At 47.5% G+C, this 24557-nt stretch overlaps 1 protein-coding gene across 3 annotated transcripts in view; it reads left to right on the top strand.

Annotated features, from left to right (window-relative positions):
- Positions 1-24557, top strand: part of ARHGEF10 (Rho guanine nucleotide exchange factor 10) — a 101756-nt gene that overhangs the window by 70815 nt on the left and 6384 nt on the right. For all 3 annotated transcript variants that reach the window (XM_021709529.1, XM_008052002.1, XM_021709528.1), the window contains 3 exons: positions 27-184; positions 4830-4972; positions 18569-18743. In XM_021709529.1, coding sequence (XP_021565204.1) covers positions 27-184; positions 4830-4972; positions 18569-18743 — 476 coding nt within the window. The remainder of the gene's footprint in view (positions 1-26; positions 185-4829; positions 4973-18568; positions 18744-24557) is intronic.

The following is a 24557-nucleotide window of genomic DNA, read 5'->3' as shown; positions in this document are numbered from 1 at the left end:
TATTCACTCATGTTTTTCTTTTCAAGCATTTCCATTTATAAAAGCAGTCAAGGCTCCAAGAAGGTGAGGCTTCAGCACTTCTTTACCCCTGAGAGGTCCACAGTCATGAGCCTGGCTTGCACAGTGCGGAGCCTGTACGCCGGTCTGGTTAACGGGACAGTTGCCAGCTATACCAGGGCCCCAGGTGAGGTGCTCCCGCAAGCTTCCTAGCTATGCTTCTTGTTTCTGTTTCACATTCGCTCCACACTCATCCTGCTTGTCCAAGGCTGTGCCACTTCTTCTTCCCCAAAGGGAGTTTGTTGAACACATGGATGGCGTCTCAGAGGTCAACCTCCTCAGCTTCTCTCCCACCTCCTGCCTCCTGCCTCCTGCCTCCCGCCTCACACCTCTCTCAGGCGCGCTTCTTCTCCCTGATGGGCGCTGGGCCTTCTAGTGCCTTCCCACCCATGTGTCCTGAGCTGGCCAGCTGGCCTGCATGGCCGGTGAGGGCCTGTACACCGGACCCTGGGCCTTCTGCCCCAGCCATCCCCCTATCCCCTGGCCGCTCCCTCAGTCTCTGCAGTCCTCTTAGTGCATGTGTAACAGCTCTGTGGGGTTTCAGCTGTACAGAGAGGAGCAGAGCTTCGTCTCCCGGCAGTCTGCCGGGCTGTGGACGAGGCCACCTGACTGCTCTTAGGACCTCATGCACCAGCCTGGGTACCCTGGTCCATCGTCTGATCCTCGTGGCAGTGGAGCGGTCCCCAAGGCTTCTGGGGCACTTGTACTAGGAGCCCTTCAACCATCCTCTCTGAGGAAGCTGCTTTCCAGGTCTTTCCCTCCTGCCTCCCCTCCCCCAGCCCGGGCCACCCTCCCAGCTGAGCATGGATCCCCAAATTTGAGCCTGAATCCTGGCCAGCCTCAATGACCCCAGTCTCAAAGCTGAATAATGGAGGTGAGGGCTATCCTCCACTGGAAGCTGCTGGTCTGTACTTCCCTCCTGAGACCAGCACACCTTGTCCCCCATACCTGTCCCCGCTTACGTCCCTCCACTGTCACCATTCGCCCTGGCTAAATGACTGTGCAGCCTCCAGATCTTCTTCTAGGCCTCTACCAACCCATTCCCCAAGTATTTCCTCATGAGCTCTTTAAGCCTTAATGAGTCTTTGTCCTCCCCACCTAGCGATGTGCAGGGGTACACGTGTACTTAGAATAAAGTCCTAGTCCTCGTTCTGTGCTCTGAGCCACCCCCTCCGCCCCCACTCCAGGCAGGCCTACCGTGGAGCCCAGTCCTGCTTAGGCCTCTGTGCTAGTGCCTCCCTCCACCTGGAGTGGCCATTTGCCCTTGATCTCCAGCCTTGGAGAGATGTTCTCTATCTGCCTCTCCTCTTCCAGGTCATCTTCAGCTTTGCTGTGTGTGCACCTTGCCGCAAGGGGCATGGACATGTTTCTCACATCCCAGCAATTGGTAGTGGAATAAATGCACAAGGCTTCCCTGTCTCACTCCAGAGCCATCTGGGTGCTTGGGGAACCCTGTGGACCGACTTTCCTGGCTCAGGGCCCTGCCCTCCCTTTCCCCTCTGGTCTCCTCCAGGGTGCCCCACCTTGCCTGGCATCTCGTCTGCATCCCACTCATAATGCAGCCCCTGAGTCCAGCTCCAGTGAAGGGCTTATCTCCAGGGCTAGCCTCTGGCATCCCAGCCCTGTGTTTCCATGTGTGTTTTCCTGACCTCTGCCAGCCTTGTGGCCTGCGTGCCCCTGCTGTCACTGTGTTCTACTGTGAAAGGAGCCCCACCACACATGCAGTGCACTCACTTCTGGCTCCCTGTGTTCCTAGTGTTTTTACTCCTGTTCTTTTTCACGAAGCGTCTTAGAAGAGTGTATTTCGGTAGGACTTCTTTCAGCTTTTCTAACCTCTGTTACATTATTTTATGCTTTTATGTCTGTAGTCCCCTTTCTCTTCTTGGGTGTATTAGGTGATCACCTTTCAGGCCTCTGACTGGCTGCATGATTTCTTCAGTCCTTGTCTCTCACCTCAGCAACCAGTCACTTAAGGTGGTCACCATCACCTGTCCGCCTCGGCCACCTCCACGCTATGCTGTGTTGTTTGCATCATAACGCGTGTGTGCTGTGTCTTTCTTCACAAATTCCACTGTCTTTGGGACCCACGAGACCTGCTGACCATGTCAGGAAGTGTAGTCCTCGCCTGACGCCAGTGGGAGGCCTGAGTGGTGGCATGGGAGGTATAGCCAAGTGTAGGTGCATGGCCTGTCGCTTCCTTCTTAAGTGTGGCAGTCTCGGCCCGTCGAGAGGGAGGAGGTGGCTGCTTCCCAGCCACCCACTGTTGCTGGGACTGACTTGATAAGGGCTTAGAGATCTGGAATTCTATAGGAACTTTTCAGATTTTTCAGTGTTGGGTCACATTGTACCAGTGTGTGTGTGGTAAGGCTGTGGTGTGGGCGGCCTGTCTAAGCACTCTGTTTTGAGTGAAGACCAGGGAAGAGTCATCCTGCTGGCTCACATCCACACGCATATCCCAGGATGGATGCCGCACCATCGCCCCACTTAGAGGCCTCTCTGGGAGACACAGGCACATGCTGTCTACAGCAAGGGCCATGTGGGTACTCCAGGAACAAAGTTCAGTTGTTGGAAGTTAAGACTTCACCAGAGCGAAACATCTGAAGTAGGTCTTTGATCTTTGATTTCTTGTTTTAAAGGAATCACATCCTCAGCAGGACAAGGCTGCCCCACTGGGCAACCACCAGAGAACACAGGCACAGGGTGTGTGGATTCAGAAGCCCTCCATGCTCATACCTGGCATGCCCTTAGCATGTGAACATCAGGGAGAGTGGTAGCTTCCCTCTGATCTGGATACTCCCATCAAATGTGGAGTTTGCAAGCCGGGCTCGGTGGCTCAGCCTGTAATCCCCCGCCTTTGGGCTGAGGATTGAGCCTTGAGGTGAGTGGATTGCCTGAGCCCGCAGGTTCGAGACCCGCCTGGGCAGCAAGACCTCATCTCTACAATAAATCAAAAAATCAGCCGGGTGTGGTAGTACATGACTGTAATTGCAGCTACTTGGAAGGCTGAGGCAGAAGGATTGCCGGAGCCCAGCAGGTAGAGGCTGTGGTGGCCGGGAGCGGCCACTACACTCCAGTCTGGGTGACAGAGTGAGACTCCAACTCAAAAAAAAAAAAAATGTGGAGTTTGCAGTGTTTTAAAAGGCTGTGAGTACCAGATGGGACAACCCAGGCACACATGCGTATGCACACGTGAGTGTGAGGGCATGTGTTTGTGCATGTGTGTACACATGTGTGTGCTGCGTATTCATGTGTGTGCATGCATGCATATGTGTATAGATGTGTGTAGTGTGTGTATGTGTGTATACATTTTAACCACAAAATGACACACTGGCCCCTGTGCAGATATTACAGCTGAAAGGCACACTGGTGTCCAGTGGGGCTAAGGATTATCCTACAACATTATTTAACCTGATGGCAGCATAAAAGCATTTCCATTAAAATTGAATCAGGGATAAGTACGCCACGGAAGTCAGAACATCGTTACTTTTTGGTGATCTTGGCTTCAGACGCTTCATAAGTTGCGTTTGTTCAGATGCTTAGAGCTTCAAATCTAGAGCAGTGATAAGGTGTTTCCCCCATTGAGCGGAGCAGGATATGTGATTAGGGAATCGGGGCATTGAGGGATTCATAATTTGGTTATATTTTTAAGCTGGGTGGCTTAATTAATGGCTTGATTGAGAATTGAAGAATTTATTTTAATTATTTGCAGGTTAATTCTATCAGCCGTTTTTAAAATTGTGCTCAATCTTGCTTTAAATAATTTTTTATTGTTATCCAAGCAATTGAATCATACTTCATATAAAGGATGAAAGACTTCCTCAGAAGATCTTTGAAAATATTTTCAAACTAAAATATTTTACCACTCCCTGGACTTCAAGAAAGGGAACAAGTTCATCAAAAGAAAGGAATTCCTTTTGCCTCAATTTTGATTTTTAGAAAATATTCAGTGACGATATATTCTCTCATGATATATCAAGGGATATGTTAAAATCGAGTCAGGAAGCCGGGCTCGGTGGCTCAGCCTGTAGTCCCAGCGCTTTGGGAGGCTGAGGTGAGTGGATTGTCTGAGCCCGCGGGTTTGAGACCCGCCTGGCCAACTTGGTGAGACCTCATCTCTACAATAAATCAAAAATTAGCCGGGCGTGGTAGTGCGCACTTGTAGTTCCAGCTACTTGGAAGGCTGAGGTGGAAGGATCACCGGAACCCAGCAGGTCAAGGCTGCAGTGGCTGGGAGCAGCCACTGTACTCCAGTCTGGGTGACAGAGTGAGACTCCAACTCAAAAAAAAAAAAAAAAATTGAGTCAGATGATAGGGAAGTTTAAATTTGTGCCCAGTTATCTTGGCTGTGGTTCCCTTGAATGATGAAGTCATATATTGCTCTTGTATTAAGAGGATCCATTAAACAACCATATGCCAGGTACTGTACTGAGTTCTATATATGCACTATCTCATTTTTAATTCTTAAAACAACCCCTGAGGCTAGGAGGATGGTCCTCATGTTACAGTTAAAGAAAACTAAGATTTATGTAGGCCGGCTGGGTCCATAGGGAGCCTGTTGACCATAGCTGCCCTGTGCTTGTGTCCTGTCCTAGATGACCTGGCTAAAGTGGAGTTAGCTCAGGGAGCCTTGGACACACCCAGGACCCAGCATAAGCATCACAATGACACATGATATTTTGGTGTTCTGTTATTTAAAATGACGTGTGATCCTGTTTCCCTGTTCTTGTACATGGATGACTAAACTTGAATGACATTAAATATCTTCTTTTCAGATGGATCCTGGAATTCCGAACCTCAAAAAGTGATTAAATTAGGTGTCCTGCCAGTTAGAAGTCTACTCATGATAGAAGACACGTTGTGGGCAGCTTCTGGAGGTCAAGTTTTTATAATCAGTGTTGAGACACATGATGTAGAGGTAAGTCGTTTTCAGTGACTACACAGCATGGAAAAGATGTGTTTCACAAATACCCTAGTGGACTTCCCATGCTGAAATCAAAGAAAGCCTCTTGCCCATAGCCATGTGCTGAAAGAAGATTTCTTCTAGATTTTGCCTAGAAAGGGAGGATTACTAGAAAATTCAGCTTACTGTTTTCTAATCATTTGTCCATGGTCACTGGTTACCTGTAAGTAATAGGAACATGCTACTTTAAGAAATGTATTCAGTATGAGCATATAGAGAGTCCTTAAGAACTTATGAGAAATTAGTGTTATACTGAAGTGACACTTGAGCTCTGTGATAAATGGAGCCTTTGCAAAGCAGAGCTGTACTCCACGTCCCAGCCCTCTCTTCTCATAAACATTCCAGATGGATGAACATTTCAGAATAAGAATGAAGTCATAAGTTTATAAGATAAAGAGCAGTAGAATGTTTTTATTACATTGTGATGGAGACAGCCTCTCTAAGCATGCTGCAAACCCAGAGTTGCTGTAATAAACCAAGAAAACAATAAAGTTAATGACTAGTTTTATATCTAATATATGTGTATCAAAATATTTATAAATATTGGGGGAAATATAAAATATTTGGGGGAAATATTTTATATTTCTCCTAATCTTTCATTTTATAAATGTTATTCATATTTCATTTATAAATATTATATATAACCAAGAATTAGTGTTGCTAAAAATGCAGAGAATTGTTACTAAACTTTAAGAAAAAGACAACTAACCTAACAGAAAATGTTCAAAGAACATAAAAAGGCAGCTCTTAGAAAAAGAAATACACGTAAACAGAATGCTCACATGTACACCATAGCCTCATTAATGACTGAAGTTGCTTATTAAAACGAGGTACTTTTAAAAAGAATTTTGTATCTTAGGAAGTAGCAGTTTTATTAGCACCGGCACGACTCAGTTGGCTAATGCTCCCAGGCTGAGCCGGTACTTTTTATTTAAAAAAAAAAAACTTTATTTTTAGAGCATTGTTACGTTCACGACAACCTTTCAGAATTTCCCATGTGCCCCTGCCCTCCATACACCGTGGCCTCCTGGTTATCAGCACCCCCCAAAGGGTGGATTTGTTTCAGTCAAGGAACCTCCATTGATGCCATCATCACCCGGAGTCCACAGTTTACACGAGATCACTGTTGGTGCCGTCTGTTCTGTGGGTTTGGGCAAATGTGTAATGACGTGTGTCTACCACTACAATATCACACAGAGGGGTTTCACTGCCCTAAGTTCTTCTGTGCTTCTGTTCATCTCTTCCCTCTCAGTCCCCAGAGCCCCGGGTCTTCACAGTTAGCATTTTTTTTTTTTTGGTAAGTGTCCTGCCATCATGTTGGGTCATATGGGCATGGCTCTCCAGGACTGCAGGCCCTGGCACAGCTGCTCTGAAGCACTCACCTCTTACCAGGCAGCAGCCGGAGAGCTTGGAAGTCTGCCATGCACACGTGAGAACAGTCATCGCCACCTTGTGTGATGTCACACATGACTGGAAATGTCCTGCATGGACACCCCTGGGGGGAGCTGGTGAAACGATGGCATACCTGCCTCGGAGAGAGCGAGATTGGGTGGTGAAAGAGGCAGGTACAGGATGCCGTGGGTGTTTACACACGAGCCTGCTATGTTGTCACGGTGGCTATCATGTGCCAGGCGTGCACACTTGTTGTCAGACAAACATTCCTACATACAGAAACATCCATGTGTTTTTCTGACAACTGCTGTTTGTTAGTGTGTTGTATGTCACTTTAGTATAAGAAATGGTCCAGGCCCTATTTCTTCCTGCCTGTCTCTGACATCTGTCACTCCTGCTTTCTGAAGCAAACTCACATAGCACGGGTATTTTTTTCAGCCAATGAAATGAATCAAGATTTAAAACTCCCTTGAGACTTGAACACACTGTAATGGAAAAAGAATGCTCAGTTGGGGTGAGGGGTCTAGTTTTCTCTCTTTGAGGCCACTAAAGACATATTCAAATGACTGTTCTAACTACCCACAAATTCAGAGACATGTCTGTGTTATGGTCTTCCAAGAATATCTGTCTAGACCATCCTCAGGAGGGGTGTGTGCTCCCCAGGGCTTTGCTAATATTTCAAGAGTCACATTGTCAGACAGTCATGAAGCCCATTTCAGGATGCATGCTGGCAGCACGTTCTGTATTTCAGCGAGGCAGGAGCCTAGGTCCCCGCAGAGCAATCCTCTGGAGGGCAGCATGGTGTGCCATGGTCTGGCATGGTCTCGGACCAGGGAGGAGCTCCCCAGGCAATACCAAGAAACCTGGGTCTTGTTAGGGATAAGAGGTCCACATCCCTGAGGCAAAGGGGCAGATGTACCCTGATCCCTGGACCATCTGGAGGTTGATTCCCTTTCTACAGACTGCAGCTAGCAGTCCCGTGTGGCTTTTGATGTAGCCTCCCTGTGTCCTCTGTAAAAAGGCCCAGCCTGCTAAATGGGACAGACAGAAGAGCTGTGCGCAGAAAGGGAGGAGCCTTCTCAAGAGTACAGAGGACCCCGGGAGGGACACACTGGAGACGATTCTTCCCCGGATTGTGATCATACCATCTTGTTGCTTTTCGTGTGCCCTTAGAGTGAGATGCCTTCAGTCTAGCCGGAGCCAGTGATTATCCTGTGCTGCTGTGCAGCGTAACCTTGTAGACGCTGCATACAACCTTGTGGGTTTTCTCACAACCTTTGCACACCATCAGAAATAGCATCTTAGTAATTATGTATTTAAAAGGAACAAGGTTCAAATCCTAGCTCAAACATATCACTGTAAGGGGACCTTGGGTAAGCCACTTAACCAGGCCTCAGTTACCTGATCTGTGAATTGGAGATAATCCTTTCTCAGGCAGTTTTGAGGGTGAAATGAGATGTCAAAGTACTTTGCAAAGAGCACTCGAATCATAGCTGTCATTTATTATTAGAAGAAATCATTATAGAATAAGCACACAAGGGCCAGATGTAATGTTTTCTTGGTCTACATTGGCTTTTTTTTTTTTTTTTTGAGGAGGAATAATAGCATAATTTTTCTTTAAAACATTTCCCCCAAACAATGCATTACTTTTGTTATAAATTAACACCTAAAAGCTGGAACAGTGGTTTCTGGCTATCACTAGGAGGCTTCTAGGATAACACATCATTCCCAAATTACTACCTTATTGCAATCAAATCATGACTTCTACATTCCAGAGAATTTATGTGTCATAAATCTTGAAGACTCAGAGAGAAGTCGTATGGCTGGATCCAAATATAAGACTCCTTTCTGTGCATTTTTAGTATCAAAATAATAAATATATGTATGGAGAGAGAAGCAAAAATCTGCTCTCTTTGAAAAAAATGGCATCCATCACATTGTTGCTGTGTTGCAGGGGCCCTCAGGCTCTGAGCTCAGGATCTGAGCATGTTTTCCTCCTGCTGGGGGGTAGGAGCTGCTGGAAGGAACTGTCCAAGTGGCCATCTGTTGTGGCAGCAGTGTTTGCCTGTGTGCTGCATGTGATCTGGATGAGGGGTGAGCTGGAGGGAAAGAAAACAGTACCTTTGGAAGGAATAAATACCTGAGGCTCCAGGACCCAGTTCTTAGAGTGATGACTCTGGTGTGTGTGTGTGGGGGTGCATTTGCAGACTGGGGGTGGCCGCCCATCCCAGCCTGGCACCATAATCTGGCTGCACTGGGCAAACCACCAGATATGCTAAGCCAGTGTAGCGCAGCCTCCTTGCCGAGTAGGGCAGCCCCCTGCTGCCTGCAGGCTCGGGACAGATGGAAAAGCATGTTGTGTGTGTTGGACATCATACTACGTGGGCTGCAATCACCTGGGCTCCTTTTGGGGGGTAGGGGAGGTCATCTTTTTTTCCCCCAGCTATATATGGCTTTCCACCTTGGGTTTATTTCATTGCGTTTTAAATTTTAGAGTGTTAGGAACACTGATGCAGTTCTCAAGTAATCTAATGTTTAGAAACAGGCTAATTACTCCGGGTTTCTGGCAGATGTTGACCTCAGAGGTTTGTTGCTTAGAGCCGAGGATCACATCACAGTTTCAGTTATTACTATAGCTGCTTAAAATTAAAACCTGTTATTCCTCACTCTTGATTTTCCATGATATGCAGTTCTCTTGACTAAAGACAAACAGATGGAAGGAAAGGAAGAGAGAGAGGAAAAAGATTTCTTCCTCCCATCTTCCACCATAGGGAAAAATAGAATGAAATCGACAGGATATTAAAGATGACCTAAGTATCACAGCATAGTGATTTTCTGAAGTGCTGCATTTTTTTTCTCATAGGAATTAAATTCTTGTCATTCTATAGAAAGAAACAAACACAGAGCACAACAAAACAGGACTAAATTGGACTTGGTGGCACACACTGTAGTCCTAGCTACTTGGGAGGCTGAGGTGGGAGGATCGCTTGAGCCCATGATCACACCGCTGCACTCTAGCCTAGGTGACAGATTGAGTCCCCATATCTTAAAAGAAAGAAAAAAGCAAGCAAACTCAGGTGCAAGCCAGCAGAACAGGCCAGGAATTCCTGAACACTCGAATCCCTATCCATATCCCACCTTCTTTCCAGCACCTTCAGAAGCACATGGTTTTGAGGGAGAGGAGACGGAGAGATCTGATATCCCAGTGTTCTTATTTTCAAACCGAAAAACAAGGTCAGAGAGAAAGTAGGAACCATGCCCAACACCACAGGGTTAAGCTAATATTCGTGGTCATCTGTTGTCAGCAGAGACATACCCGTGTGTTTACTAAGTACCTGGCACTATGCAAAACAAAAACTATCCCAAAGATGACTAGGAGCCAGGTCCTGCTCTTGACCCCCAGGACTGCTGTGCTGACAGAGGAACAGGTACTGAGGAAACTTTGAGGGGGACACCCCTTGCCAGGGCCTCAGGCAGGCACACAGTCTGGCATGAAGGGCAGAACCAGCCCCACATCCGCAAGGCCCCATGTCCCACAACGATCACGAGTTTCAGGACATCTGCAGGACCTGCATCCCACAGTGAGCACAAGTTTCAGGACATGCACGAGGCCCACGTCCCACAGTGATCGTGAGCTTTAGGACATCCACGAGGCCCACATCCCACAGTGATGCCGAATTTCAGAACATCTGCTGGGCCCGCGTCCCACAGCGACTGTGAGTTCCAGGACATCTGTGAGGCCCATGTCCCACCGAGATTACAAGTTTCAGGACATCCACAAGGCCCACATCCCATAGTGGTGCCGAGTTTCAGGACATCTACAGGGCCCGCATCCCACAATGATCGCATGTTTCAGTATATCCGCGAGGTCCATGTCCCACAGTGACTGCGAGTTTCAGGACATCCACGAGGCCCACATCCCACAGTGATGCTGAGTTTCAGGACATCCGCAGGGCCTGTGTCCCACGGTGATCACGAGTTTCAGCATATCCGCGAGGCCGTGTCCCACAGTGATCGCGAGTGTCAGGACATCCACGAGGCCCACATCCCACAGTGATGCCAAGTTTCAGGACATCTGCGGGGCCTGCGACCCACAGTGATTGTGAGTTTCAGGACAGCAGCAGCTGCAGAGCATCAAACCAAGTGTACGTCCCTCAGAGCATGGCCTCAGGTGGCTCTCAGGGACAATGCTAGACTGTCTGGAATAAGTAGGAGCTTACCAGAAGAAACAACAGAGACACCATCTCACAGAGAGGAAGTGATGGGTCAGGATTGAGGTCGTGGGTCCTCGAGGTCACCTTCTGGAAGCAGAGGGTCTGAAGGCATGGTGGGCAGGCCCAGGTGGACCAGCTGGACCTTGTGCTTGCATGGGAGTGTGGGTCTTATCACCTTACTTTGCTTAGTCAGCACACAGGGTCATGGGCAGTGCAGGGTGCAGGGAGCTGCATTTGACTTTGTCTCTTGAAGCAAAGTTCTGTGCAGTTTTCTTCTGAACACCGCTGCTGCTGTATGCGGCAATCGGAACAGATATGGCATCCGTATTTTCAGAAAAGCGTCTTACCATCATGGGAAGGGGTGCAAGACTGGAGACTTGGGAACTGGAACTCAAATCTAGGAGGTTATGCTAGATTAGAGACTCCAGGGTTGAGGCCCAGCAAACCATGGGGGGGGGGTTTGAGGTTTTTTTTTAGCATCCTTCCAGAAGTTTCAGCAGTCATTGTGAAAGTCAGCATCCAGAGCAGAGAAAGTAGCTGTCCTTTTATTCCCATGTAACACAAGAGCTCCCCTCATGTGTTCTGGGGTTTTTTTTCCTTTTCTTTAAACCTCTCTGTAGACATTGCCTTCCTCCGCCCAACACAGCTTTTCAGGGAGTAAGCTACTTTGTTCTGAACTGACTTGAGGAACCAGCCTGGATAGAGACTTATGAGTAAAATGGACCACAGACACTTCCCCCTCCAAAAACCATGGAGACTCAAGATCAATTATGCAAAAGTTTAGTGGGGACAATTAGGAAGAAGGGTTATGGCCCCCCCTCTGTTGTTGTAACCTTAAATATTTGGCAATACACTCGGAGTGAAAGTAACAGTCCCTGCTCCTCCCCACAGCTGAGTCTTATAGTGTCATTCCCCTAAGGGAAATCTGAACTAGTTTCCAAAAGATCAGAATGAACCGACTCCCCCCACCCAGAGAAGTCTGAGAGGAAGGCAAGGCCTTACCTGCCCTTGCGTACAGTGGTATGCAGAAGTCTAAGCCTAAGCACAGGGGCTCCTGTCCCCCGTGTAGGGTCTCTCACAGCACAGGCAGGCAAAACTGTCCAGAACTGCCTCTTCCCTATGTTCCGCGACGCTCGCTCATGCTCAGGGGACTCCACGCTGCTCTGGAGTGATGAGTGGTTTGTGGGTTCCTGGCTTGTGATGTTCCCTTTGAGTCTGAGCTGCAAGTGCCACATGGGAAGTCACTGCTCTTTCACTATCTAAGTCAAAGTCAAAACGACCTATATTTGTTGTACTGTGGCAAACTGTGCTTTAATAAAGTCCCTGAATTGAACCCTAAAGTTATTCAGGAGGCAAGAGGTAGCACCTCATGAAGTTCAAACTGAGGTTTTCTAGTTCTGTAGTTTTTAAGCTTCACTGCAGAATTGAATTATCTGAGGCCCTTAGAAATAATCTCATGCCTGAGTTCCATCACATATCAGATAAATGAGAATGTCTAGGGGATGGGGTAGGGACAGCGGCATTTTTTAGTATCCTGGGTAATTTCGGTCTGTAACCAGGGTTGAAATCATTGGGTCTAATCCCAAGGCCTCCTCTCTTTCCTTCCCTTACTTCCATGAAACAGAATGAAGACAAACCAGCTCACAGGTTGCTGGCCTGTACACCAGCTTATAGGATTGTTGACAACACAAGGCGGAATCACAGAGGAAGATTAGGGTGCCCTGTCAGGGTGAGAGTAAGCAGCTTACTCTGAGGTTTACATGGATGTCCAGGAGGAAGCATTCACCAGGCAGTTTGGATGTTTAGCTGCACGGTAGGTGGCTGTGGCAGCCATGAGTGTGGATGAGCTTGAGCTCAGGATGATCTTGCAGAGAGAAGAGGCCAGAGGAACAAGGGCTGAGAAATTGGCATTTCAGGACATGAAGAGAAGGATGAGCATCAATAAACATCTGAGTGGGAGAGGTGAGAGAGGAAGCTAGAGGCCAGGAAGAGTGTAGCATCACTGGAGTCAAAAGGGAGAGCATCTTAGAAGCACCAGATTGGTCATCAGAGTCTAGTGCCAACAAAAGACAAATATGAAAGGCTCAAGAAATATCCATGAAACTGATCAAGATAAGAAAGAGAAAACTCCAGTTAATAAAATCAAGAACAGAAGAGGGGGCATTACTACCAACCTTACAGAAATGAAAAGGATTTTAAGGGAGTACTATAAACAACTGCATGCCAGCAAATTAAATAACCTTCACAAGTTTGACATAATTTGTAGAATGGCACAACTGTGAAAACTGAATCATGGAGAAATAAAAAATTTGAATAGACTTAAAATTAGCAAGGATATTGAATCAGTAATCAAAAAGTTTCCAACGGCAGCCCAGGACCAGATGACTTCACTGGTGAGTTCTATCAAACATTTTGAAAGAAATTAAAATCAGTCTTTCTCAAACTGTTCCAAAATATTGATGAGAAGGAACACTTCTTAACTCATTCTATGAAGCCAGCATGACACTGATCCCAAAGATACAGCAAGAAAACTGCAATATCTCTTATGAATATTGATGTAAAATCCACAACAAAATACTTGTGAAGTGCATTTAATGGCATATTGCAAGTCATATATACCATGGTTAAGGGAGATTTATTTCTGGAATGCAAGGATGGTTCAACACATGAAAATCAATCAGTGTAATGTATCACATTAAAATTATTTTTTGTAGGGGACCACATGATCATCTCAATTGATGCACAAAAAGCATCTGACAAAATCCATCACCCTTTCATGATACAAACACTCAATAACTAAGAATAGAAGGTGACTTCCTCTACCTGACAAAAAGCATCTACAAAAAACCCAAAGGTAACATCATACTTAAGGATTAAATAGTGTAAGTTTCCCCCTAAGATCAAGAACAAGGTGATAATGCCAACTTTCACCACTTCTACTCAGAGTGGTACTGGAGGTTCTAGCTAGAGCAATTGTGCAAGGAAAAAATAGGGGAGCATCCAGATTGAAAGGAAGAAGCAAAATTCTGTTTGCATATTATGTAGTCTTGCATGTAGAAAATTCTAAGGAATCTACAAGAAAACTGTTGGAACTAATTTAGCAAGGCCGCCAAGTACAAAGGTGGTATAAAAGAATCAACTTAATCTTTATACAGTAGTTACAAACAACCTGTAATTCCGGCTACTTGGAAGGCTGAGGCGGAAGGATCGCCAGAGCCCAGCAGGTCGAGGCTGCGGTGGCCGGGAGCGGCCACTGCACTCCAGTCTGGGTGACAGAGTGAGACTCCAACTCAAAAAGTGAAGAAAACAACTCCATATATGCTGTCAAGAAAAAAAAAATACTTAGAAATAGATTTAACCAAAAATGCAAATTTGTACAGTGAAAACTGTAAGACATTATTGACAGAAATTAAAGAATACCTAAATAAATGGAAAAACATTCATATTCATAGATTAGAAGGCTTAATATTGTTAAGAAGGAAATAGTCCTACAGTTGATCAATAAATTCAATATAATCCCTATCAAAATTTCAACTGCCTCCTTTTTAAACAAAACCTGACAAATTCTAAAACTCATCTAGAAATGCAAAGGCCCCACATAGCAAAGCAGTCTTGGAAAATAACAAAGCTGGAGGACTCGCACAATTTCAAGTTTTGCTGTACAGGTACAGTGATCCAGACAATGTGGTACTGTAGAAGACAGGCATATAGATCAACGGGTTAGAATAGAAGACCCAGAAAAAGATCGTCTGGGGGCCAATAATTTTCAACAAGGTACCAAAACTATTCAATGGAGAAAGAATAGTCTCTCAATAGATGGTTCTGGTGCAACTTGATATCTACCTGCAAAGGAATGAAGGCAGACCCCTGCTTCACACCACACACAAAATTAGCTCAAGTGGATTAAACCTAAATGGAAGAACTGCACCTATAAGCATCTTAAAAATCTTCATACTTTGGACTGGGCCATGGTTTTTAGACATGATGCCTGAAGTACAAAAAACCCATGGGAATAAGTAAGGTAAATTGGACTTCATTAAATTTAAAATCTTTGTGCTTCAAAGAATACTATCAAGAAGGTAAAAAGACAACCAACAGAATGGGGGGAAATATTTACAACCTGCAGTAGGGCTCTTGCATCCAGAATATGTAACAAACTCTTACAACTCAATACAAAGAAAAAGCCCAATTTAAGGCAAAGGAACTGAAGAGACATTACTCCAGAAAAGTTGTACAGTTGACCAATGTACACATGAAGAGATGCTCAACATTATTACTCGTTAGGGAAATGAAGTTCAAAACTGTAGTGAGACACTACTGCACATATGCTAGGATGGTAAGAGTAATTTTTTAAATTATCAAAATGGGAACTGGGCTCGGTGGCTCAGCCTGTAATCCCGCGCCTTTGGGAGGCTGAGGTGAGTGGATTGCCTGAGCCCGCGGGTTTGAGACCCGCCTGGGCAGGTGAGACCTCATCTCTACAATAAATCAAAAAATCAGCCGGGCGTGGTAGTGCATGCCTGTAATTCTGGCTACTTGGAAGGCTGAGACGGAAGGATCGCCGGAGCCCAGCAGGTTGAGGCTGCGGTGGCCAGGAGCGGCCACTGAACTCCAGTCTGGGTGATGGAGTGAGACTCCAACTCAAAAAAAAAAAAAAAAAATTATCAAAATGGGCATTCACAAGCACTGGAGGGCATGAGAAAAAGACTTGCAGATTGCTGATGGGAATGTAGAATGGGGCAAATCTCTGGAAACGTTTTTCAGTTCCTTAAGAAGTAACTCATGGAATTACCATATGACCCAGCATTTCCAATCACACATGTATATCCAGAAGAGCCTAATATTCTCTCTCTCTCTTTCTCTCTTTCTTTCTCTCTTTCTTCTTCCCCTCCCCCCTCCCTCCCTCCCTCTCTCCCTCCCTTCCTTTTCTTCTTTTCTTTCTTTCTTGTCAAGGACTCACTCTATTACTCATACTGGAGTACAGTGGCATGATCACTGCTTACTGTACCCTCAACCTCCTGGGCTCAGGCGATGTTTCAGCCTCAGCCTCCTGGGTAGCTGGGACTACAGGCATGTGTCACCATGCCTGGCTAATTTTTTGATTTTGTTGTTGTTGCTTGTAGAGATGAGGTCTTGCTGTGTTGCCTAGGCTGGTCTCAAAATCTTGGGCTCAGGCAATCTTCCCACCTTGGCCTCTCAAAATGCTGAGATTATAGGTGTGTGCCACCATGCCTAGATTATTTTATTTTTTTATAGAGGCAAGGTCTCACTACATTGCCTAGGCTGGTGAACTTAATATTCATGTGTATGAAAACTTGTATATGAATGATCATAGCAGCATTATTTATAGTAGCTAAAAAGTGGATACAACTCAAATGTCCATTAACTGATGAATGGGCAGACATAATGTGGTTCATCCACACATGGGATGTCATTCAGCCGTGAAAGTAACGAAGCACTGACACACACAACCACCCGGATGAGCCTTGGACATATTATGTTCAGTGAAAGAAGTCAGACGCCAAAGGCCACACACACTGTAAGATTCCAATCACATGAAATGTCCGGAACAAGCAAATTCATAGAGGGTTGAGGAGGAGCAGTGAGCGGGGTGGAATGTTCTGGAGTCTAGAGAGTGGTGATGCTTGGCGACTTTTTGAACATACTTAAAAAACCACTGAATTACGTACTTTTAAATGGTGATTTTTATGGCATGAGAATTTTATCTTGGTTTTTTAAAAAGGAACTCTCTTCTGGATTTGGCGGCTTGGTGATGATGGGGAAGCTTATCCGGTGTCAGCCCGAGTAAGCTGAGATAACTGGGAGGGGGAGGCGGGACGTCTTGCACCTGCCAGGACTGGCCAGAGAGAGTGAGGGCCACAGCCAGAGGGTCACAAAGGCTTTTCTTTCCCTTTCTTTTTAATGTAAGGTTCTTTTCCTTTCTTTTTAATATAAGGTGAGTGAGACATGTACTTGTTTGGGGCTAGATGAAAGAAGTCAGGAGAGAAAGGGCCCCAGGCCAAAGGAGACAGACCACAGGGCAGGAAGGACCTAGTACCAGGAGAAGGGTTTACCAGAGAAGGCGGGGGGGCGCTGTGTGGACAGGACATGTTGGCAGGCGGAGGTGGACTGCGTGGGCTGTGGACTGCAGAGGAGAGGGAGGGGTCAGAAATAGAGCCGAGTTAGAGTCCCCAGGCAGCACCCTGGCTTCTACACTGTACTGCCCAGAATCTCTGGAGTGTGGAGACTGGGAAACGGCAGCTCCTAAAGACACTTTAGATCTTCTTGCGTGATGACTCACATTCCACAGGGTCATGGAGCTGGATTCCAAGTATGAGAGCTGGGTTGGAGACTCAGGGGCACCACCACCACCGCTGTGAATGTGTGTTCTTTCCATTGATAGGGACTTTGATTCAGTAACTTCATATGAGGAAATGATGTGCCCATGATGAGAGTATTTACAGAGTTGACTATAGCACATCTTAGAAACAGGATGTCCCTTGGAGAAATCAAAGGGCTGAGGTGACATGTTACCCTGCAGGACCAGAGCTGGAAAGCAGGTCCTCCCACTCTGCCCAAGAGCCCTATTCCCTCACATCAAGGCCCTGGGAGACCCCAGGAGGGAGCAGTTTGCTCAGGGGCCTATACACAGAGGTGGAGCCTGCTTGAAACCTTGGAGATGCACTCAATATCGGGGCCAGCTGGCTGGACCATACAGACTCTGTCGCATCCCGGTTCCCAAACCCACCCTCAGGATACTGCCCCTCATCAGCTGCCTTTCCCCTCAGGCCCTGTAGCCCCTGTATATAGGCCCAGCCACCCCCAGGGAAATCCCAACTGAAATAAGGCATGATCCCACTGGAGATGGCATCTCCCATCCAGCTCAAGATGAAATCTGTATTCCTCCAACTAGCGCATTGAGTGTGTAGGACTGTAGCTGTAGGGTAAACCTGACTGTGCCTGGGGTGGGTGACCACGTTGAGCAAACAGGGTCCCTCCGTGGTAGAGTGGGCCATAAACCGTCTTTTCCCATGTTCTCAAATGTTAGGGCCAACCCTTAGGACAGAGATGTAAGTCTGGTATTTTCTGTGAATTTCTGTAAGTGTCATCATTTAAATTAGGCAATTGTGCAGGATTGTGTGATTTCACAAACATGAGGATGCTGCTTCAGGGCATGGTGTCTCCAGGTGCCATCCTCACCCCTTCAGTCCCCATGGACAGGAATGGCAGCTGTGCTGTTCTCTGCATGGGCCAGTGGGTGGTCCAGGCAATAGCTCCCAGAGAGCACAGGCGTCAGGCAGCACCTGAGGACAAGGGGCATCAGTGGCATAAGCAGCTTGTGCTGGGTGCAAGGGTACAAGTGCTCGTGGGACCTGTGGAGCAGGCTTTAGGACGGAGTTCTCAGAGGCGGGCTGCAGCTAAGCCTGGGAGCTCAGGAGGGGCCTGGTTACCCAGAAAGGGAGAAGGTAGAGGAGGCACAGAGTACTGGGGGCCTGACACTGCCCGGGCCGTAGAGTTGGGCTGGCCTGAGGGGCTTGCCCATGGCTTGGAGCCGAGGCAGGGTAGATTGGCCCCTTTAGCCTGTTCCCACACATATTTCACTCTCCTTGTCGTCTTGCCTGTGGCCCGTGTCTCCTTTGGACACAAGCTTGGCAGCCTGGGTACCATGAGTGCCCTTCGGCTGTGTTTGAGGTTACTGTGTTCTCAGCTCCCAGTGGTGTCAGTAATGGGGAGTCACGGCACGTCCCGTTCTGTAGAGCACTGGTCTGCTTGGGAGAGCAGTTCAGTACTGGTGTCATCCCTTCCAGGAGGGGCTGAGGCTTTTGAATGGGATAACTCCCACCGGACGCACGTGGGCAGGATGGGCTACGCCTTGCAGATTCTCCCAGGGGTCCATGCCAGGTGCCTCCTAACATTTGTCCATGATCTTCTCTTGGTTTCTCAGAACCAGCTGGAGGCGCACCAGGAGGAAGGCATGGTGATCGCCCACATGGCAGCTGCCGGCGTGGGCATCTGGATCGCGTTCACCTCAGGGTCCACACTCCGCCTTTTCCACACAGAAACCCTCAAGCACCTGCAGGATATCAACATCGCCACGCCTGTCCACCACATGCTGCCAGGTAATGAGCCGGATGGGCAGGGCCTGGAGACAAGGGGGCTGAGCACAGGACAGGAATACTACAGATTGGAGGACACAGAAGGGTGGGACATGGCAGTAGGAACTACCCTGTGTACACAATTAGCACCTGTCTGTAGGCATGAAGCCAGCATGTACAAACATGTCGAAATACATACATGCACGTAGCTAGTATGTAGGTATGTGGCTGATCTGTGTAAGCATGTAGCTAGCATACATATACATGTACCTAGTGTGGATGAATATGTGTAGCCAGTGTGTACAGCATGTAGATGGCATATACGAGGTACCAGGTGCCGGGACTTTTGTTTGTTGTTTTTTGCTCCTTCAGAGGTAGCTTGGGACCGTCATGGGTTACTAGAAGGTTTTGTTGTAGCTTGCTCATTGCTGGTTGGGAGATGATGTTGGAAGGAGTTTGCAGTTTAAAGGGAAGGTGCCGGAGGGAGGCGGCAGCCCTCTGTTCCCTTTAGGCTGCCATAGCAAAGACCATAGGCTGGGTGGCTTATAAACAACAGAAAAAATGTATTTCTCTGAGCTCTGGGGGCTGCACATCCAAGGTCCTGTTCTGCAGGTTGGATGTCTGGTGAGGACCTGCTTCCTGGGTTGCAGATGTCGCTTTTCACAGTGCCCTCACCTGGTGGAGAGAGTTCTGTCTCTTCCTCTTCTGGGGCCACTGATCCCATTGTGGGGACTTCCTCATGACCCCATCTCATTCTCATCACCTCCCAAGGCTCTGCCTGCTAACACCATTCCCCTGGGGCCCAGGGCTTCAACATGGGAATCTGGAGGGGACACCATCACTGCATCCCTGACAGGTTCCATTGGTGGTGCATCAAAGAGGATCCAGTGGTGTAGGGCTCAAGTTCAAGAAAGTATATGAGGATGGGTATGAGGGGTGGAGGAGAAGGCAGAGGAAGCGTTGGAGGACTCAAGGGGGCCTTTGCCCTGGAGGCTGAGGGTGAGTGTGTTTGGGGCACGGTTGGTCCGTGGCCACTGTTCTTTCTATGGGGCTAACTCCGCACAAGTCATTGTTAAACTATTGTGGGAGACTTTTATTTAGTGAGTAGAAGGGAGATTTACATGATCTGCAAGTGTATATTTAGAAAACCAGAATGGTTTGCCCCTCTGGCTTGGAAGGTGTCAGGAGGCTTGACTGTGGAGTGTGAGATGTTTGCTCTGAGCACACGCTGCGGGGACAGATGTTTGCTGTGGGAATTGTGGTGGTTGTTGGGATGAGGCCAAGGCACATTCTTCCACTGCCAAAACACACACGTGTGTGACCGTGAGTGCCCATGTGTCCCAAGTTCTGTCGAGGGGCAGGTGGGGAGGTGGTGGAAAAGCAACCCAGCTCCAGGTCCTGCCTCCAGCACCCCCATGACAGGCACCTGCAGTGCCCCGAACCAGCTTCCTAGGGCCAGCACTTGTCCCTCTCCAGGTGGGGTCAGAAGGAAACACGTCATGGAGGGCGGGCAGCCAGTGTGAGGAGAGATGGTGTTTTGAGTTGATTTCTTATCAAAATAACCCTTGTGCATGATCTAATGAAATCAAACAGTCCTCACCCCCAGGCAGTGAAAACAAAGCTGAACAGGAAAGGCCGAGCTCAGGGGCCCCCAAGTGCCCGCCTGTCACTCCCCCCCATCACCAGCTGCTTCCCTGCCCCCTGTTGTCAGCTGCGCCCCTGCCCGCCCCTTCTGCTTTTGAGAAAGTCGCGCCTGTGTGGCGGGTTCCTGCTTTTTCATTTTAGCTGCTGACCTCTGACTTCTTCCTGTGGAAGGGGAGGATGGAATTACTGTGAGTCCCCCCAGCAGGAGCACCTGACACACCCATCCAGGGATAGTGTACAGGGCAGACTCCCGGTTAGACCAACATGTGCTTGATGCCGGAGTGTTCGCCACCTTGAAGCTGTTGGTGCCTGAGCCACAGGGCAGATGTTGCTGCATTTCCTTTCCCTGGGCGTTCACCCCTTGGTGGCTTCCTTTTTGGGGGCCTCTGTGCCTTTCCAGTGGGCTGACAAGGGATCCGTCCTGAGCTCTCCCATGAAACGTGGTGGGCTTTATGGCACCAGATGCGGTGGTCTCCGTGGCATCAACCTTCCCCAGTGCTGGACCTCCCTACCCCCTCAGTCTCCCTGGGTCCGCAAACAGCACCCTCCTCAGCCTGCTCTCCCGCATGCACCACTCCTGTTCGGTGGCCCTTGCGCGGGAGCCCTGGAGCCGTGGGTCTTTTTTATTCCTGTCCATGTGAGGAAGGCTGCCCTTAGATGTACGTGCAGGTGAACACATGCATTTGGAACAGAGCGGAGAGCCCACCTCATTGGCAGATGTTCTCTGGCATTTGTGTGTCTCACTGGAAATAGCTCCAGCTTCCCTAATTTCACCGGTTCTGGGGCACAGTTTCTGCTTTATCCACACATTGTGTCCTTCCCTTCTTACGGTCTATTGCCACCATGGCCTGTAATCAGGAGGAAGGCAGGTGAGTTATGGCAGAACCCAGGACACTAGGAGTTCAACTTTGTCGTGCCTCTGACGAGATCCTCAGAACGGTGTCGACTGAAATAATTCTGGTTTTCTGTTTTCTTGTGATTTCGACAGAACAAGGAGGGCCAGTCCTACCCTCTCCATCTCTTTGATCTTCTGACCTTCTGGCTGGTATTTTAGCCATAAGCGTTACTGCAATTCATTTTATGTATAAATCATTTTAGTGTATGTTCATTCTGTACTTGAGGGTGCTGAGTCTGAGGTTGCTGGCTGTTCATACTCCTGGAAACGTCTGTTCCTATTGCCCTTGTTTCCTGGAACCTACACGTGCCCTGTGTTCACTGTTCACATGTGTTCATAGCATTGCCCAAGGGGTTTTGCTTTTTATACAGTGTGGTAAATAATACATAAAATTATCTTTTTGTGCTATTGCTGGAATAGAGTTCAAGTAGTTTCTGCAGATGAAGACTTGCCAAGCCAAAAGAAACAAAATTTTTTAAAAAATCATACTATAACTCTCACCTTTTTTATAAGTTAACAAAACTTGATGAGCTTTCCTTCTTTCCCTGAGGTCTCAGATGCTTTCCCCTGCAGAGTCCATGAACCTGCAGCTAAGGAGCTGGCTCTTTGCTTCCATAGGGATCAATGCTGAAAACAACATAGCTCACGTTCTTTCACATAAACCACGTCATATTCAACAGGCCAACAATGATGTTGAAGCCTCCTGTTATTAACATACACATTTTTTAGAGCAGTCATTAAGCTTCCGAGTCATGAAGGAGTTGGGTTTATAGCAAGTACGTCGAAGGGCACTTATCTCTTCTGGTTATAAGCAGTTCCAGTAGTGACGTTGTGATGCAGGTGTTTCCTGCTTTGTCCAGAAAGTTCAGAGGAGGATATTTTGGATGGAAAGTGCCAAGACCCCACAGTAAATTTAGCCTTTCTTTATCCCCACCAAGTGAATGGAGAGCCTCCAGGAGGGATGTGACCAAACAAAATGACCCAAGTTTCCATTGAAAAAACATCAGCGTAACTTTTCTGAATACCATAGACCACATCATAGGAAATTCAGCAGATTCAACCAGACTCAAAATTTATACATCCTATTTCATGAATGGGATGATATCCCAGGGATCTGCTGGAAATGTGCAGATGAAACTCGAACGACTGTTGGAAATCCCAGTCTCCCTTATTGGTTGTCTTTAAATTGAAGTTGTTTATAGAATAAAAATATTTTCAGTGCTTCTGGAATAGCCCTACACCATTACTTAAAACATCGTAAATTCACTGTAGAGGAAAATTTCACTCTGAAATTCTTTGCAGGAAAAATAAATGAAATTCAGTTTTTCAAACCAAAATATTTCGGGATGTTAAATTTTTTTAAAAATCATAAAAATACTTAATTGACTCACTTGCATAGTTTCCATTTAACTTGAAGTTGTGGACTTGTGAGACCCAATAATCCTGCAGCAGCCCTGGAAGGGAACCCAAGAGAGACAAGGGCACTTGGTGAGGTGGTGTAAGAGTCACCTGTATTTTTCCAGTACGTTTGTGCTTTAATAGGAACTCCAGCCTGGGCATGGTGGCTCAAGCCTGTAATCCCAGCACTTTGGGAGGCTGCAACGAGAGGACTGCATGAGCTCAGGGGTTCGAGACCAGCCTAGGCATATTGGTGAGATCTTGTCTCTACAATAAATTAAACAAAATTAGCCATGTGTGTTGGCGCATGCCTATAGTTCCAACTACTTGGAAGGAGAAGGCGCAAGAATTGCCTGAGCCCAGCAGATTGAGGCTACAGTGACTGTGAACCTGCCACTGCACTCCAGCCTGGGCGACAGAGTGAGATTCCGACTCAAAAAAGAAATAAACAAAATAAAAGGAACTCTGCTCACATGTGGGACAGCTGGACTGCACCACTGCCTGGTTATCTTTTCCTTCCCGTCTAGGGTTGGAGGAATGGCAGCTAGGTTGAGCGGGCCAGCCCACCCTCCGGCTCTAGAAGTGAGGACATCACACTGATATTTTGAGATACGGCTATTATGCCTGGGAGCTTTAAGGGGAAATCAGCATTTGGGCTTGACTGTCAGTGTGATGGGAGAAAACTATTTATGGAGCAGAGTGAGCACAGGGCAGGGAACCGGCTCCTCAGACTTCTACTGTGGCTTCCATGGAGGCCAGGAGGGCAGCTCTGACTTCATGCTGGGCTTGTGTGCAGGTCTGCTCTCTGTCTTATGTTTAGTGTTTAAAATACTTAGCACTGAGCCCAACTGGGACTCCTGAAAGACACTCCCACATCCAGCTAAATGCCAGACCCTGGGCAGTTCACACCGCAGGTCTCACACTGGCAGTGCCTTAGTCACTGTAGATACACTGACTATCTGCCTTTAACCTTCATGGTGTGGCTCACTCACTTGCTATGTATGCATGTATGTATGTATGTATTTATTTTTGAATTGGAGTCTTTGTTGCCCAGGCTGAAGGACAGTGGCACATTCATGGCGACCCCAGCATCGACCTGCTGGGCTCTGGCGATCCTTCCACCTCAGCCTTCCAAGTAGCTGGAACTACAGGCACGTACTACCACGCTTGGCTAATTTTTTGATTTATTGTAGAGTTGAGGTCTTGCCAAGTTGCCCAGGCTGTTCTTAAACCCATGGGCTCAGCAATCCACTCACCTCGGCCTCCCAAAGAGCTGGGATTACAGGTTGAGCTACCCAGCCCGGCCGGCTCACTTGCTTTGAAAGCATGAGCACCCGCTCACTTACGGGGCTTTTCTTGGACTGACCACATCTCCACCAAGTCTCTTCAGAGAGGAGACATTGAGAGTGCAGTCGGCCTTTTAAAAGCCATATAAACCAATGTCTAGAAGTGAAAATAAATGTCTCGTTTTTGTAGGAAGGGCTTTTTTGGGAGGTAATTTTTGCTGTTGTCTCATAATTCACAAAACTGACCTCTGTGGATGCACTGATATTTCTTGGGCTCTGGTGTCAAGTTGTTTGTTTTTATGCTGTTTACCTGAGATGAACTTTGGATCAAGTGTGCTGATTATTGGAAATAGCATTTAAGCCTGCAGAACTGGGGATGAACTGTCTTCCAGTCCTCACCATCACTACTCAGAACCACACTACGTGGCTTCAGTGCTAAGCTGGAACCACGGGCGTTATCTCATATCCCCCCGAGAGCCCCATAAGAATTTCAGTCAGTCGGGCTTGGTGGCTCAGCCTGTAATCCCACGCCTTGGGAGGCTGAGGTGAGTGGATTGCCTGAGCCCGCGGGTTCGAGACCCGCTTAAGCAACTTGGTGAGACCTCATCTCTACAA

This window comes from Carlito syrichta, unplaced genomic scaffold, assembly GCF_000164805.1.
Source record: "Carlito syrichta isolate Samal-C Ts95f unplaced genomic scaffold, Tarsius_syrichta-2.0.1 Scaffold251683, whole genome shotgun sequence".
NCBI lineage: Eukaryota > Metazoa > Chordata > Mammalia > Primates > Tarsiidae > Carlito > Carlito syrichta.
Note: the sequence above shows the minus strand (reverse complement) of the source record. Positions and strands in the feature narration are given on the sequence as shown.